The following is a 16,750-nucleotide window of genomic DNA, read 5'->3' as shown; positions in this document are numbered from 1 at the left end:
TTCCGATGACCTGTGAGTGGTGACTGTCAGTTGTCCAAGGGTCATGACACATTTCCTCCAGGAGCAGGGGGTCCCCGTGTCCCCACAGCCCCGTGATGTTTGAGAGCTGGACGTCTCTGGTCATCCCATGCTGGGGTTTCTTCTGAGACAAAAAGAGATGGCATCACTCCAAGGGCTGCCAGGGTCCCACCTCACCTGGCAAGCTTGGTGAGGTGTGGGTGTTTGACACGCTTGGGTGTTTTCCCAGTTTATCCCCATTTCTTCGAGGGGGGGATGTGACCGCTTGCCTTAAAATGGCGGCTCCTCTCTCACCCTGGCGGTCATTATGAGGGGATAATGGGGCTCAGCTGGGGGTGGAAATGGTCCCAAATGGCCTTGAACTCCTCTGGGAACCGGGCCAACAAGGAGGTGACGTTACCCCTTTCAGGGAATTGTGGAGAGTCCCAAGGTCCCCGCTGAGCCTCCCTTTCTCCAGACTGAGCTCCCCCAATTCCTCAGCCTCACTTCATCAGACGTCTCCAGAACCTTCACCGAGAGATCGCTTCTACCTGCTGAGGCACAAGCCCCGAAAAACTCGCCAGCAGACAATTCGCCTTGTCCGCCACCCGGGGGGGATCCTGAGCGAAAACAGTTCTTCGGTACGTTTGCCTTGGTAAAAGTGAAGGAACCATTTCAGGCACACGGGAACCGCCAATCCGCTCGCCCAAGCGGCTCCGCAGCCGCAGGGACAGCCTCAGGGAAGGCTTCCTGGGGCCTCCCCGCGCTCCCCCGGCCCCGCCTCGGAGCCGCCCTGCCCGGGCCGTGTTTGCCCGGCCCCGCCCCGCAGCCGTGCCCAGGAAGCGGGAGCAGGAAGCTGCGGGGCCGCGGGCATGGCGGGGGGCGGCCCGGCGGTGAGCGGGGGATCCCCAGGCAGCGCCGGGGCTGGGAGCCGGGGGTGCGGGGCGCGGCCGGGGCGGCCGCCGTGCCGCCGGGGTCTGGCGGGGGCTCCCGGGCAATAGCCGTCCGTGTCGTGCTCTGCGTGTGCCTTGTCTGTTCCCTCGTTGGGTTTCTGGCTGCACGGATGGCACTATGGCTGCCAAGTGCGTTTCAAACCCTCCCCAAGGCCGTAGGTTGTTCTGGAGTGTAGCGCTGTTGTGGGGGAGGCTGCTGTGTCGGGAACCAGCTCTGCAGGGTGCTGAACGCCTTGTCATTTGTCCTAATGCACCTTAACCCCATCCTTGCTGTCCTCCGCAAATGAAAGGATTGGTCTCTTGCCCGGAGGCTTTAACCGTGCTTTGAATTAACATCTTCGTTTGTATTAACAGAACCTACCACGCCCAGTGAGTGCTTCTGGTAAAGGGGGAGCTGTGTGTGGTGTGCAGCCGATAAGTAACAGTGGTTAATAATTGCTTTGTTAACAATCAGTGTCAAAGCCATTGCCTTGGGCCTCATCGACCTCATGTGCACAGGAGCCACAGCGTCCATGAAGATAAAGGTCTTCCAGGCCCATATCCCATTGCTGAAGACCCCAGCACCTGTGATATTGTCAAGGCTACGCAGTAAGTACATGTTCTGAGTGTGCAGAGTGTTGGAACAGATGGAAGTGTCCTCAAATGTGAGCCAGGCTGGATATTTTTACAAAGGAAATGTTTTCAGTTTCGTTTTCTCCCTGTAGTGGAAGAAGAACAGTAACTTACTGTTGCTGCTGTAAATAAAAACATTTCAAGCAGCTTTAAGTAGAAAATTCTACTCGTCAAGGCATAGCCCCACTCTTTTTACAAGGCTTCCATTGAATGCAATGTGGAATTTGCTCCAGTAGTATCTGCTGGGTGATGCTTACTGAGATATATTTTTTTTCTTTAGGGTGCAAATGTCTCCAGCCTGGAGAATACTAAAAAAAAATATAAGTAAATTTATTTTTTTTTATTTCTCATTTAAGGTATGGAATGCTAGAACGATGCAAGGAACTGGTAGAAGCAGGATATGATGTTCGACAGCCAGACAAAGAAAATGTGACTCTTCTTCACTGGGCAGCCATAAACAACAGACAGGAGCTGGTAAAGTAAGCTGAGAGTCCCTGTGGCAGTAACACAGTGTATTCTGCCACTGGTACCTATAATCACTTTGAAAAGAGAAGGGTAGAATTCAAATTTTAATGCACTTACCTTAGTGAAGATATCACTGAAATGTAAAGGTAGCCTGTTTGTTTATATGTGAAATCATCTAGTACATGAAATCATTGGATTTTCCTGGGTTTGTTTCTGTAACAAAGGTGAAAGCTGATTTTAGAAGTACCTTGCTAATGACTATTTTTTCTTCAACGTTTTCTTGAAACAGCATTACTTACTTGGTAAACCAATTTTGTCCATTTGCTTCTCCAGTGAATTTTTAATTATGAGTCATTTACTCCTTTAGTTATGTCATCTTTAGTGTAAGACTTTTCTATTTTATTGTGTCTGTTCCTGACCTTATTGTGCTGTTATTACACAGATATTACCTTTCCAAAGGTGCAGTAGTGGATCAGCTTGGTGGAGATCTGAATTCTACACCCCTGCACTGGGCCACCAGGTAGTGCTGCTTGCAACCCCTAACTGCAAATCTGTCAGTATTTAAAGCTGTGGTAGCACTTTCTGAGATTCAGAGAGCAAAGCACTGCTTGTCTGGAGAAAATATAACCTGAAATAATTATTCTGGGGAAACTTCTCTGAGTGTGAAGTCTCCTGCTGGAAGATGAGTGCTTTCTTCTGGACTGTCAGTCTTTTGCCAGAATCAGAGGCTTGGATGACTGATCATAGGAGAAGTTACTGTAGAATACCCACTGTAGTCTAAATTAATGCTTCGCCCTAGGCTTGTTTGTTAGGCTGTATGTATTTAATATGATTTCCTAAATAAAGCCATGAGAAGCTGAAATATTTTGTGAGATGCCTGTGAGAATTATAAAGGCAATGCTTTCCTTAAAATATCCATGTTTGAAATCGTCTCTATAGTTTCACTTACACTTATTGTTGCAGACAAGGACACCTTCCGATGGTCGTGTTATTGTTGAAGTGTGGAGCGGATCCCAGCCTCATTGATGGGGAAGGATTCAGTAGCATTCATTTAGCAGTGCTGTTCCAACACATGCCCATCATAGCCTACCTCATAGCAAAAGGCCAGGTATGTTGCTGATGCCCCAAATATGCTGTTCTGCTTATGAGTACCTGCCTGTGTATAGGAGGCATTCCAGAACTAACTGGGTTTTTTTTTCCCTAGATGAGAAACAGTCATTTTTACACCTATTTTTATGTGCTAGAAGCACAGACAAACTTAAGCATTTTTGTGTATAATTTTTGTTAATGCTCTTCCCTATTCCTGTCATTACCCACATCCAGATTCACCTACCTTTCAGCATGTTTAGGAGTGTTGTTAAGGTTGTGTGGATTTGTGGTGCAGTGAATGAAATAACCAATGGCTTTTAAACGTGGGAACAAAAAGCAGTATATGATGTATAGACATTATGCAGTATTTATGAATTGATTACAACTTTGTAACTAATAATTTATGCAGTTTTCCATAAATTGAAGAATGCAGAAAAAATGATCAGACTAGGTCTGAATTTTCATTAGAAATTTCTGTGTTGTATCCATGGTAGTTGATGTCTCTTAGCTTATAGGTGAAATGAGTGGAATTGATGGCAAGTGTAACAACATGCTAATAAAAATGACGAGAGTTCTTATATGACCTAGAGTGATTTTGAGGAACAATCTAGTGTTAGAATTTAAAAGTTTGCTCAGTTTATTTTCTTTCTCATGAAGTTCTCTTTAGGGAGAGTGACTGACTTCAGGAACGTAGGTGCAGTGGTGTATATCACAGGCTTAATAAAGTTGTTGGCCCACCTCTCTTCTACTGAAAATATCCATGTGAATAATTCTTTTAAGTAAGTCTGTCCTAATATAATGATGGATGGAGGGAGAAAGCAAGGAAACCTTTGTTGTGAAGAAGGAAGAAAATTTAGGCTAGATGTTTACCTATGTCTTGAGATATGTAGTCCTCCTTTGTTTTAATAAATCTGTTTTATGTATTTTCTTTACATCTTTTATGTGCTTCTATTTACACAAGGAACTTGGTTAGCATTGCTTTATAAGGTCCTTCTTATTGATAGTGTATTTCTTTGCAAGGAGGACAAGAAATACAATTGACATGATTCACTTAAAAATATCCTTAGTGGAGTCTCTCCCTTAAAAATTTCCTTAAAATAGGAACTCAGAATATTCTGTAAAGAATGACATGCAAGACTTAGAGAAGGAGGAAAAAGTTTTAAATGAGTGTTGGCTTCTTGGCTGATATGATTTGATTTGCCTTTTTTCTGTTCATTAGTGAAGCTAAGTCAGTTATATAGCCCCAAATTCCACTGTTTCCTGAGATCCCTGGTAATCACTTGCTTGTTATGTTTTTCTTCTTAGAACGTAGACACAACAGACTTCAATGGACAAACACCTTTAATGTTAACAGCACAAAAAGCCTTTGGGTAAGTAGAGAGTAACTGAAGAAAAGTATTGTACTGTAGTCAAGAAGCAGTGAGGTGAATTTTTCCTTGCTTTTTTAACTGACGTTCCTTTCTCTTCCATTTGTACAAAAATATGAGGTGTTTCAGAGATTCAGCGTTGGGAATGCTTATTGGATATAGCAAAGAAAGTGAAAGGAGTTTCTTAAATAATTTTAGGCTTATGGCTAAATTGTCTGCAGCCTTATTGTATTTTCTGCAAAATTAAAACAAATGGGTGTGGATGCAGTGAAATACATTTAGAACTAATAAAATGGGGAGATAGAAGCTATGGTGTTGTAGAAGATATAACTGATGTTCTGTACCTCATATTTGTTAAAATGGTGAGGTAACATCATCTGGAGAAATGATGTTACCTTACTTCCAGGGCAGGTGGGGAATTCTAAACATGGATTTACCATTGATGAGCTGGTTGTGAGAAGGCATTATATGTTCAAAAGTTTCATTTCCAATCTAGATTATCTTCTGTTTGTTAACTCTGATAATTTATTTTCATCTAGACCAGAACCCATGAAGTTTCTCTTAAAGTTTAACCCCTCTCTCAATGCTGTAGACAATGTTCAAAAGAATACTGCACTGCATTGGGCAATAGCCTCAGGAAATACTAGTGCAGTGGATCTGTTGCTGGAAGCTGGTGCCAGCCTGGACATAAAAAATGTTAAGGTAGGATTTCCTCTGTGATATTTTATCCCATGTAGCATGAATGTATAAAATGAATGTAAAGAAAAATCTCAGTCTTCTCCATGTTGGATGTAAATTGCAGTGGGGTTTGGCTAAGAGCAGGTATTCGTAGTCTTTCCCAAAAGACTTGACTAGAGGTGTGGCTCCAAGTATGAATGCAGAGGTTCTTTGCAACTTTTGTGTAATGAACAGCCACGCCTTGTGTTCACTAAACAGTAATTGTGTCCTTTGACTTGATTCTGCTCCCTCGCCCTTTTTTGTTTCATTTTATGGGGGTGTTTAATTAGTTTGATTTTTCTCAGGACCTTGTTTAATTTCTGTTTCATTTCTTCATTTGGCTGTTTTCTACTTAAAGACATTGTCGTGAGGACTTGGGCAGATTTTAAAAAATGCATTTCTTACTGTCTAGTCAGACTTGTAAAGACTTCAAATTAAGTGAATGTCCTCCTGTGAAAGCTGATGTTTGGCAATGCCTGTTTGTACATTCAAAAGGTTATCACATTTGAAAGCCTTCAACTTAATATTTGTGGGAACTGATAGCATAAATGTTGAAAGGATAGATTCCCATGACTAGGATAGATGTTATTGGAAACAGTCCAACAGATAAACAGCTACAAGTATCAGTTTTCAGAGCTATGAAGCTCTGATTTAAGCATGCTAGCGCTCTGAATTTAGCTTACCTTTAACTTAAAAAAAATAGTGTGGGGGGAGGTGGGGCTGGGAAGTAACTGCCCAGTTAGGTTTTTTTTAACTATGTTAATTTCTTGCCTTTGTTAAAAGAGTGCTTATGTGTAAAGTAATAAATAAATAACCCTATTTGTTGTTCAAGGGAGAGAGGCCGCTTGACGTTGCTTACCAAAGTCAGAATCCCTTCATGATTTACATGCTACAAGAGGAAGAAAAAATGAGGAACAGGAGAAATAACAGGTTGCTGAAAGTAGTAGAGAAATATGAGGTAATTTCCTGAGTAATAACTAATAGAAATAAAACCAGAGCATGCTGTATTTAGAGTGACATCCAAATTAACGAGAGTAATTTCTGAAATTGGGTGCACAAAATAGAATTCTTTAAAAGCACATTGGAGTGGTTTGCATGAGAGTTTTGTCATACCTCACCCCTGCTTTTGTAGTATTGATGTCATCTTGTCCTATCTTACTGTGAGTCTTTCAGCATTTGTCATTACATGAACTGAATACTTTTAAGTAAGACCTGCTTGAGTACTTTGTCATATTTTAACAATAATAATTTTAACAGCTCTTCCTGATGTTAGCATCTTCCTTGATGTTCATGTGGGCCATTGGATACGTCATGGACCTAAGTTCTGATTCTTGGCTTTTAAAAGGAGGTTTGCTTCTCAGCCTGCTATTTGTGATGTCTCTGTTTGTGAGGTTTGTGGCCTTTTCTCTCCGTTTATGTACTTACTTGGCAAAGACACTTTAAAAGCATCTGATGCCTAATTCTTTTCAAGGTTTAGTTTCAGTTAACAAAAAAGATAGTGCCTGAGAAATGGTTTTACAATGTGTGGAGAATTTAAATGCATGTACTTTTTAGAATGAATGACCATAATAATCAGATGCATTTTGGTGCACACAATAATAGTTTCTTGTCACTGAAGGATTTGGAAAAAAAACCCAAATGCAGTCTGTTAGTGAATTTTGTTGTCAGAGTATTGCTGATGGTCTCTGTCGGGTAGACATTGAGATATCTGCTCAGAAATGTCCTTTATCACAACTTTTTCCTGCTGTGGTCTGTCACAAAATGAGTTTTCAGGAGCCATCCCCTCTCCTGCTCCCCAAACCTCCCAGTGTTATCCTGAGCTGTTTCTCACCTTTCCTGCCAAGGTCAGTGGTCACTGATATGGCAATGCTATCTGTGTGCAAATAGACAGAGGTGGTATTTTCAACCAGTCCTACTGCACTTCTCCAGTATATAATACTGTGCTGGAGCAGAGCACTCTTCAGTTTTATTTTTGCATTGTTAACCCCCTATATGTATGGATAAAGAATGCTTTTGAGTGACAGTTCTTGATTGCTTTGGGCAACTTGAAATAAACCCTGTGCTTGAAGTTTTTGCAGTTACAAACCAGATTAGTTATATTCTATGTATTTTCTATATCTATGTATATTCTATGTTTCAAATATATTTTGAAAAATATTTATTTCTTTTAATGTTCTTTCAGGCAACTTGTGGGCCTCAAGAACCTAAGATGCCTTCCCACAGCATTTCTGCTAAGTTCAGTTTTTTGGATGTCCATGACCTGGTTTTTCTGGTTCCTGCCTGATATCCTTTCTACTCAGGAAATGCAATTCGCTTGGAGTTTCTTGTAAATCTAAACCTGTTATGCAAACTGTGATGAGAAGTTCCAGATAATTCCATGTGACTGTTCATCTCTGGTAAGATTGGTTTAATCCCATTGGGAAGGGGCCAAGTGACTTTAAACTAAACAAAGACTAAAATTCTGTACCTTCTTTTGTCTATAGATTTGTCTTCCTTACAACCTGACCTATTTCTGGAATATCAGAATGAAGGTGTTATGTAACTAATGGCTTCTGTTAGCATCTACACATCACTCTTTAATCTTCCTCACTGAAACTGTGGTACAGTGATGTATTTTGTCATGTGCTGTAACTGGGTAACGCATCTTAATAATAATGCTGAAAGCATCTCTTCTTTCTGAAATGATAAGCAATTTGACAGTTGGTGGTATTCATGCTCCTGCCTTTAAAAACAACATCCTCTACCACCACCTCCCTAAAAAAAGAAGAAATTCCTTTGTGTTCCTGCAAAGTAGACTGTCCAGTCTCCTGTCTTTATTCACAGGTTACATTGAATCTTTAGTATACAGTGAATTAATTTCTATCTGACATTTACTTGCTTTGAAGAGGCTTCTCAGTGATGAGTACAAAAGCATTTTAGTAGTTTGTGCTCTCTTTCCAGTGCCCTGTTCTTTGTTAAACAGTGGGCATCTGTTCATTGATTAAGTTGTGTGAAAAAGCCTTTAGGAAGATTCTTAGAACTGCAAATAATTTTGTACTAAAGCAGCTACAATGTATTGCTACACAGTTTTAATTAATTTTTAATTCAGTCTTTCAATTACATTTTCTCTTGTACTGTTCCCAATTAAGAGGTCCTTAATGGAATTATCAGGATTAACTTTGATGGACTGATCAAGTGTATTCCTGCTGGGGATTCACACACGTGCTTGTATAAATGCAAATGGTGTTATTCAGTTGTTGTGAAGGTTTAAGGTTTGTTTTATTGGTGCAACATAAGTGAAAAGGAAAAACAATTCCACTTGTAGGGATTTGAGTTGAATGCTGCTGAAGACAGTGAGCGTAGCAGTGTTCTGGAAGTACTAACCATAGCCTGGTGAGATGGGCCAGTGGATAGGTTTCCATTTCACTGTCCAACCCTTGTTCTCATGAGTGTGTTTTCCTCCTGGAGCTGGTCACAGTGTTTTAAAAGTTTTCAGGATTTTAATTATCTGTATCTGTCTGTCAGACTTCCTTTGGACTGAATGAAAATCCAGCCATTCTAACTAAAGATTTCTCTGAGCTCCAAAAACCAATACCAGTGCAAATAGACCAGTAGTATCCACAAGAAATACACCATCATTTTGACTTCTATAATTGCACCCTGCAACTGCATTGTAACAAACACAGCTGGTGTTTGTGCCAGTATTTCCTAATTTGTCACCTTGATTTTAATAAGAACTGTTTGCAGTGTTGTTAGTTCATAAGAGAAAGCGACTTTGGGGTTGCCGTCCTGGATTTTTCAAAATTATTTTCCCTGGAGTCATGAAGTGACTGAGGAGTCACTGGAGATGCCATCCAGACTTGAGCTCTCTGTCTGGTCCTTGGTAGCAGCAGGATGGTTCTTTAGCAGCCTGGGCTCTGAAGGTTGATGCATGACTTTAAGTTGTATTAAACTAGTCTCACTCTATATGCCTTGTTGCTGTGTGGAGACAGTTAATCTTGACGTGTTTTTCTCCCCCAGTCATCTGATACACAGATGGTTTTAGTTCTTAGTGTAAAAGTGGTGTTCCTAATGTCCCATTACCTTCAGAAGTGTTTTGCAGTGTGTGCTTGGGCTTTTTTTGTGTGACAAAAATAGTTTCAGGATGACTTTCAGTTACATTTTTCTGAATGAGTATGTTTAGTTGCTTTTGGCTGAAATGAATGGGACAAGGTAAGACTGAGTAAGAGCCTGAGTTAGGGGTGGTCCAGCAGCCAAACTAATCTCACAGCTGCCAGAAGCTTTATAGCTCTGCGTGTCTGACTGATATTGTGTAAATAAAGTACAAAAGCTCCAGAGGGGAAAAAAGAAATCAAATTTGTTTCATACCTCTGAAATATTCAAAAGCAGAAGTCTGGAGGACTTCTAAGGAGGATGACGTGGAGCCATGTTGTGATGCAGGTTTGTACAGCTGTAAAAGTCTTCAGCACTCAAACTGGACAGAATATTCCATTTATCTGATAAGATGGCCTTGGAAGGACAGAGAGGATCCCACTGTAAAAGTGAAAGTATTTTTTTTCCTTCTTGTGTCTTGCTTGTATTAACTAAATAGTATTAACCAATTTTAGAATATTTTGCTTGTTTCACAAAGAGTGGTGTTATGAGTTGTAAGAATATCGTCCTTAACCTGACTATCACATACCACACACACAAATGTAATTCTTAAAATCACTGTTGTGTTCAGCTTGATGGGTCTTCTCTATTATTTCTATAAAACCTGGAGTACTGATCCTGGATATATAAAGACTTCAGAAGAAGAGAGAAAAGAGGTAGGTGGTTTTGTAAAAACAAATGGAAGGGCTGGTGCGGTGCAACACGTATCAGCCACTTCTGGTGGTTGCTTGTCATCATGTGCAGCTTTGGTAAACTGGAAAGCAGTGAAATATTCTTCCTTAAAGAGGTTTTAGCAATGTTGTTTAGCAGCACATATCTTGGAGAATTTCTCCTTCTACTGCTTGTTTCCTTGTCTGCCTTGTCCTGCTAAAGTTTGCTTGCCTCTGTCTTCTCATTGAAATATGAGCTTTGGCCAAAGATTGTACAGACCCACTGGTGTTATCTGTGATATAAATTCACATAGAACTTCACTTATAAAAAATGTAAGTTTTGCATGGCTCTGTTGCAGTTGTCTATGGTTAGAAAGAAAGAGTCACAGTGCTTTCCTATATATCATGTGCTAGTAATTATTTAAATTCTATCATGTGCTCTGAGGATGTGTGTAATGTTTTTTGTGGTTGAACATCGTGCAACTCACATGCTATTTCCTAACTGTTTTATAGCAGCCAAAAGAAGTTATGGGCGGCCAGTCAGTAGAGAATTTAGTGTTTGCTCTCTCCAGCCTATGGGTTGAGGAGAGCATTTTCTTTGTGATCTCATGGCTCTCATTGAGGTTGTATTTCTTCCAATTGCCAGGGAGAATAAATTGCAGTTTTAACATATTGCCACAGGACTCATGAATGTTCTGTCCTTGTAAAGGAGCAGGCTTCATCTCCCTGAAGTCTGGCTGACTGTATGAGGGGTGCCATCTCATTTTAAGGAGTATTTAATTCACATCATTTATTAATTTTGACCACACAGAAATGCTTTTCTGAGTCATCTTCTGTGGGTGAAGCTGCATTAGTCTTTACTGGTTTGTTTTTTCTTGTGCACCTCTTTAAATAGTGAGTTCTTACTCCTGTTCATGCTTGGCACTTAAAATACTTACAAACTGCAGAAGTCTTAGTGTAGAAATGTTCATAGCACCTATGGAAAAGTTATCCAAGTGCAAGCACAGAATCTTTCTCTTTCAGAACATTATAGCTCTTGCAGAAACTGGGTGCTTGGACTTCAGAACACTTTGCACATCATGTCTTGTAAGTAGGGCTTTTGTACTTATTTTTTGTGAACTTGCCTTTTACTCAATACTGCCATAAACATCCTTTTTCCTCACTGCTTGTCATTAAAGTGTTACACAAGTAGTTTGTTATATATTGTTTAGATTTCTTTTATGGTGATAAGAGATGCATTGAAATACTTGGACTCTAATCTTAATTTTTAAAAATCCACTATTTTTTCTTTTTAATTAAGGTGTGTGGTTCTCATCCATGTTCTGTGTTGTGAGGTCTATGACACAGTAATTATGCAAAATGTGGTGGTAACTAAGATGATGCCTTAAATTTTGAGCAAAGTAGATGCTTCTGCTGTGAGTGTGTTCTTTCCCTTCATCCTCCTCTAGGTAAGGAAGCCTTTGAGATCTGTGCATTGCCTTGCTTGCCAAGCATGTGTAGCCAGATATGATCAGCATTCTCTGTGGACTGGACAGTGTGTAGGTGAGAGTGTGTTGCTTTATCAAATTTGAAAATGCCCCGTATTTTAAAAGTTGCAGAGATAACATTTATCCCCTTAAAGAGAGAGCACACATGACACAAGACTATCCTGTTGATGCTGAAGGACTCTGATAGGTGGCAGAGTGAAAGCAGATGGAAGAGAGAAAAGCAAATAAGATTATTTAGGGGTTGTTAGAGTGGTCACCCTAAGAACACACATCATGCAATCTGCAACTCTTTCTTTGGAGAGAGAAGGAACAGGAGATATGATTGAGACTTTAAAAAAGGAAAGAAAAAAATTATTAAGATGGTGGCTAAAGTGAATGCAGAATTATTAGCCAAGCATGTTGTAGTAGAACTAGAGATTTAGGATTGGTAGAGGAAAAATGTCTCTACATGGCAGGCAGGGAAATTTTGGAGCTTGCTGCTGTAAGGGTTTGCAGACACAGGCAATGTCAGCAGGTTCAGAAAGGGTTTAGACAAACTCTTTTGGACAATCTGTCCAGGAGTAGATACCGAAAGAACCAGACAAGTGTGCACAGTCTGACATTTTAATGCAGTAGCTGTGGGTGAGGAGAATGAGCTGCAGGAAGTGGCTGGACTCGTGTGTCCTCCTGAACTTCCACTGCCCCTGGTCACTGTCGGGGACAGTTCTGAGTGGGGCAGCTGTACCACTGAGATGGCCCTGCAGGGCATTTCCATCTTCTTGTGTTCTTCCCTCTCACCCTCTCTCTTCCCTTCTGCCTTATTTCTGGTGATGCTCAAGATAGGAAGGTGAGAGCTTCACATTTCTAACAATACATTTTTCACTTTTTTTTTGCCAACAGCCTTTTTCCTAGTGTTAAATGCTATTTTTGCGATGTTTGCTATTTATGAGGTGCTGAGGCATCCTTCTGATGTGTTGTCTCAAAGCTTTGAGCAATATCACTGTAATTAAAAATAATATCTTCATGTAACAGTTGTTCTGACAGAGGTCTAGGGCTTTTTTGTCATGTATGTTTTCAATTCTGAAGCATACAACGTCCAGCAAATTTAATAGCTTAGACTTCTCAGTATATGAGGCAATTTTATTGTGCATGGGAGGGAGTTGTGGTTGCTTAATTAGGGCTCACCAGACTAAAACAGCTGAAGGCATGCTCTGAAGGAGAGACAAATCCTGGTTGACTTTATCACAACTAATTCTATTATATAAATTGGATGGCTTACAGGACAAAGTTGAGAGAGAGATCAGCCTTGCCAAGCTCTCTTGTGGATGGCAGAGGTTAAAATAAGAAATGGTTTTGACTCTTTTTATTCCTGATAACTTTAGTAGAAATGCAAGTACTGCTGAATTTTAAAATGTCCAGCTTTAATTTGTTTCCTCTCTATTTCAGGCATTGGGAACCATTATTACTACCTGTTGTTCCTGTTTTTCCTGACAATGACTGGTGTCTGGCTGCTTTATGGAACTCTTCAGTGTATGTATCCATGAGTTTAGTTTTATTTAGCTTTCAAATTCGTCTCTGTGTGATCTTTATTTTTCAGCATTTCCTTTCCAGCAAGTACAACCTGCACGAGCAATACCTTATTTCAGCAGTGATGTTACTGTAGCTCAAGTGAAAATGCATCCTATCTGAGTCTTTGGTCAAATACCTGATTCCATTTGTGTTGAGCAGGAACAAAGATGCTGCTGTAGTGGGGTACCCAATGGAAAATGAAATAGCAGGAAGCATTTTTGTTGGAGAGGAAATTAGTTAGAGAGGAACATGTGGCAGAAGGTCAGGTGACAGGTTCGAATCTGGATCCCCTTTGCTGTAACAGAAAATAAGTTTGTAAATACATTGTTGCAAAAGCTGGAGTGATTATTTTTTCTTTTTAATTTGGAAATATCCATACGAAATGCAGACATTTCTTTTTGGTTTTAAAGTAGTTTAATTTTGAAGAGAAAAAAGTATATTAGTTTGTTAATGAATCTGGACTGTTGCTTTGTAAAATTAAGAATTTTATTGGAAAGGAGAGGAAAACCCTCATAATTTAGTTGCTGAGGATGAATTGCCATAGCACCAGCCTTTAAAAACAAGGATGTTTTTCTGTGGATCATGAGCACAGAGTGTAAAGATTATGCAGCCAGAATAGCAAGCACTCACACATCTGTGTGGGTGCTTTTTAGGTGGCAACGGGATAGATGAAACCTGGTATTTCTAGAGGATGTTGCTATGTAATATTAATTTCATGCAAATAATCTTCCCTCAGCTCTTAAGGGCTTAAAACTACAATTGACTGGTTGTGTGTGTTGTCAGATTGGTCCAAGCACTGTGCAGCAAATTTCCATCAAGATGGAGCGTGGACGTACTTCACCCAGACAGTGTCCTGCTCTCCCTGGGTTTCCTACATCTCCTCAGTCGCTTGTTTCCACACCCTGTGGGCCTCTCTGTGGCTCACTGTTCAGCTTTATCAGGTAATATTTTCCTTCAGTTTGTGCTTCTTGTCAAATTAAAGCTCTTCCCTGGATGGTTTGCTCCTATAAAAACTCTGTGCCTGCTCTCCCTGATAAATGTCACAGCAAGGTGCTTCTCTTAAATCTCAAGGTGGAGCTTCAGGTTTCACAGGTTCAGCTTGTGCACTCAGCATTTCTCTGTTGGAAGTAGAATCACAGTCTGCAAATCATTCTGATAACTGAGCTCTGGGTTTACTGCTCAAAATTCCAAGCCTATAAAAAGTTGTATTTAAAGACAAGAAATTTATTTGACTAATAGAACTGGTATTAATGCCCCCAAAACTGCACGAAATCTCAGTAACACAATTATTCCGGAGTTGAAAATTCTGTGTCAGAGCTCAGCCATGTGTCATTAGACTGTATTAAATCCCACTGCTACTGTAAAAATATATGACCTGGATTTTATCTTGAGGACTGTCAAATTTCTTGTTTGTTTTTATCAGAGAAAAGCTTGGCTATGCAAACAAAATTGAGAAGAGCTGTCTTAAAACATCTGTGAAAGCTTGTTTAGCAGCTCTTAGGAAACAGGTGTCTTTGAAATATGTGCTAAGCACACTGAGCCAAGGGCTTGTTTTACATCTTGTTCAGTAAAAAATCCCAAAAAACAAAGAGCTCCACAATCTTAGATGTGTACTGCTAGATTTTTGCAGTGTCCAAAACAGTGGGATATCATGCTGGAAAAAGATAGGGAGGATTAACTACTTAACACAGTTTAACTGCTGTGTTTCATACACAGTGATTTGAGAATGTACTGCTTTGTGGCATTTAGTGTCATTGTGGATCAAGGTGTCTTTTTCTGCCATTTTGTGTGGTAGAATGTAGACAAAAATCTGAGGAGATTGGTGCTTAACTGTGGTAGATCACATCTTCACAGACATCCCAATTGGGCTTGCCTTCTCTGGAGCTGGTTCTGGCCAGGTCCTTTTAGCCCCAGTGACATTTCAAGACATACTTTGCAGTCATCGGTTGCAGCAGTGGTTACTTATTTGTTAGATACATCCAGGCTCTTCCCCCTACTCCCTTCTTAGTAGTATCTTTTGCTCACTAGGATTTTAGTTTGTGATGTTTGTGTTGTAACCATTACTTATGGTTTTTTTCCAATCAGATTGTGTTCCTGGGGTTGACCTCCCATGAAAGAATGAATCTCCTGGTACAGAGAAAATCCTCTAAGCATCCTGTTTCACTCAGGAGGACTCCCTACAAGTGGGTATTAATGAATAGAGTGTTTGAAACATGTTATCTCTTCAGTACTGATCGGCTTCGCTGCCTCATAAATGCAAAACCACTGGTTTTGGGATAAGGGAGTGCTGTCCAAAAATTTGTTCATCGGTCCCTGTGTCTGTTGTGTAGGATCAGAAAGGGAGTAGTTCACACCTTAGTTCTTTCTGACTTCTCCTGCAATATTTAGCTCTATTAATAGAGAAATCAGTACCAAGGTTTCCCAGTTTCCTCAGGTATACTAACAGATGGGATCTTACTAACTGTGGGGCATTATTTGAGTCCAGCTTAATCTACTCTTATGTGTTTAAGTAAAACATGTTGTAAAAGTTCAGCAAAGGTATAATGCTTAATTGAGAGCTCTTCTGTTTCTTCTTCCTGAGCTGTCTGCCTTGACAGGTTAAAATCTTGGGTGCTGTCTCATGGTGAAGTGGTGTTTTTCATGCTTGCAGTCTTTGTTTCTTGGGTTTATGAATGCATGTTCTTCTCTTTTTTCAGCCTTGGATGCTTCCAGAATATTGCAGACTTTTTTCAGTGCAGTTGCTTTGGTATGTTCAAACCCAACTTAATTGACTGGACCAAGCAATATAAACTTTTTCATCTGGCAAAAGAGAAAAATGTTCATTCTGTGTAAAACTTTGCTTAATTTCTGAAACGACTGAGCTGAAAGCTGAATAAACAAGATATTTTGTTAATTTCTACAAATTCTTCTGAAGCTGCCTGTTTAATTTTTATTATTGTTTCAAATATTGAACTTACATAAGATACAGCAGATTTGTAGATGGAGCAGTCACTGTGTGTCTGTGTATATATAGTTGGAGCTGAAACTATTTAAAATTTTATGTGGTGGATGACACAAATATATATATTTTTAAAGGTAAGTTTTCGGGGCATAATTTCAAAATTATGTTGGTAACATTTGCTTTACTTTTCCGGTAACAAAAGACAATTAAATTTGAAAATTAAGGTGAGAGTTCATGTTTAAAAACTTAATATTACAATTATATTGTAATTTTATTGCTTATGCTGTGAAAATCTCTATTATGTCTTTGTATTTGAAGAGTTTACATGTAATAAAACAGAGCTTTCATACTTGTGAATGTATTTTTGCAGATTGGAATAGAGTCAAGGGATATGTGGCCAATGATGTATTTCAGAGTGGGTGGGCACAAAACCATGAGAAGGAGCCTGACTCTTTGCCTTATGTTTTTCACATATATATGCCCTGTTAGGGTATGAAAATGGGTGAGTTTATGATGGAAGAGAGCCATGCACATAAAAAGAGGGAGTTGTTCCCCACTGCATCTGTAATAGCTGATGTCAGCCACATTCCCAAGGAAAGGAGGGGCCAGCTGTACAGTGTGATATGAATGTAAGTCAAAGTAGGTAACAATGAAAACTAGCAGGAAAAGGGTTCAAGATCAGGAAATTAAAGTCAGATACCATCTAGAATAGAGTGTAAGTACTGTAGTGAAATGCAATTCTTGTGAGGGGTTTCATTCATTTTGGTGAAATCCATTTATCTGAAGCGTTGTA

General features: G+C 39.9%; 1 protein-coding gene across 4 annotated transcripts; it reads left to right on the top strand.

Annotated features, from left to right (window-relative positions):
* Nucleotides 1–495: 495 nt before the first annotated feature.
* On the top strand, nt 496–16,744 carry ZDHHC13 (zDHHC palmitoyltransferase 13). Of its 4 annotated transcripts, XM_074543930.1 has the most exons (18): nt 809–890; nt 1,305–1,319; nt 1,405–1,538; nt 1,919–2,041; nt 2,470–2,547; nt 2,991–3,135; nt 4,422–4,486; nt 5,023–5,185; nt 6,033–6,158; nt 6,458–6,591; nt 7,383–7,486; nt 9,860–9,987; nt 11,005–11,067; nt 11,430–11,523; nt 12,894–12,977; nt 13,800–13,957; nt 15,102–15,199; nt 15,713–16,744. In XM_074543930.1, the coding sequence occupies exons 1-18, from the start codon at nt 870–872 to the stop codon at nt 15,846–15,848; spliced, it is 1,869 nt and encodes a 622-aa protein (XP_074400031.1). In that variant the 5' UTR covers nt 809–869; the 3' UTR covers nt 15,849–16,744. The 4 variants fall into 4 exon arrangements, with proteins under 4 accessions (XP_074400030.1, XP_074400032.1, XP_074400031.1 ...); XM_074543929.1 differs by lacking the exons at nt 809–890; nt 1,305–1,319 and adding an exon at nt 496–638; XM_074543931.1 differs by lacking the exon at nt 1,305–1,319 and having other exon boundaries at nt 713–890; nt 15,713–16,742.
* The last annotated feature ends 6 nt before the right edge of the window (nt 16,745–16,750 follow it).

This window comes from Zonotrichia albicollis, chromosome 6 (genome assembly GCF_047830755.1).
Source record: "Zonotrichia albicollis isolate bZonAlb1 chromosome 6, bZonAlb1.hap1, whole genome shotgun sequence".
Classification (NCBI taxonomy): domain Eukaryota; kingdom Metazoa; phylum Chordata; class Aves; order Passeriformes; family Passerellidae; genus Zonotrichia; species Zonotrichia albicollis.
Note: the sequence above shows the minus strand (reverse complement) of the source record. Positions and strands in the feature narration are given on the sequence as shown.

What these genes read in the sequence shown, in the direction of transcription:
- ZDHHC13 (XM_074543930.1), top strand. Translation starts at nt 870, where the DNA reads ATGGCGGGGGGCGGCCCGGCG. An exon ending in ACAGCACAAAAAGCCTTTGG is followed by an intron (nt 4,487 to 5,022) that starts GTAAGTAGAGAG and finishes ATTTTCATCTAG; the next exon opens with ACCAGAACCCATGAAGTTTC. An exon ending in GCTTTATGGAACTCTTCAGT is followed by an intron (nt 12,978 to 13,799) that starts GTATGTATCCAT and finishes GTGTGTTGTCAG; the next exon opens with ATTGGTCCAAGCACTGTGCA.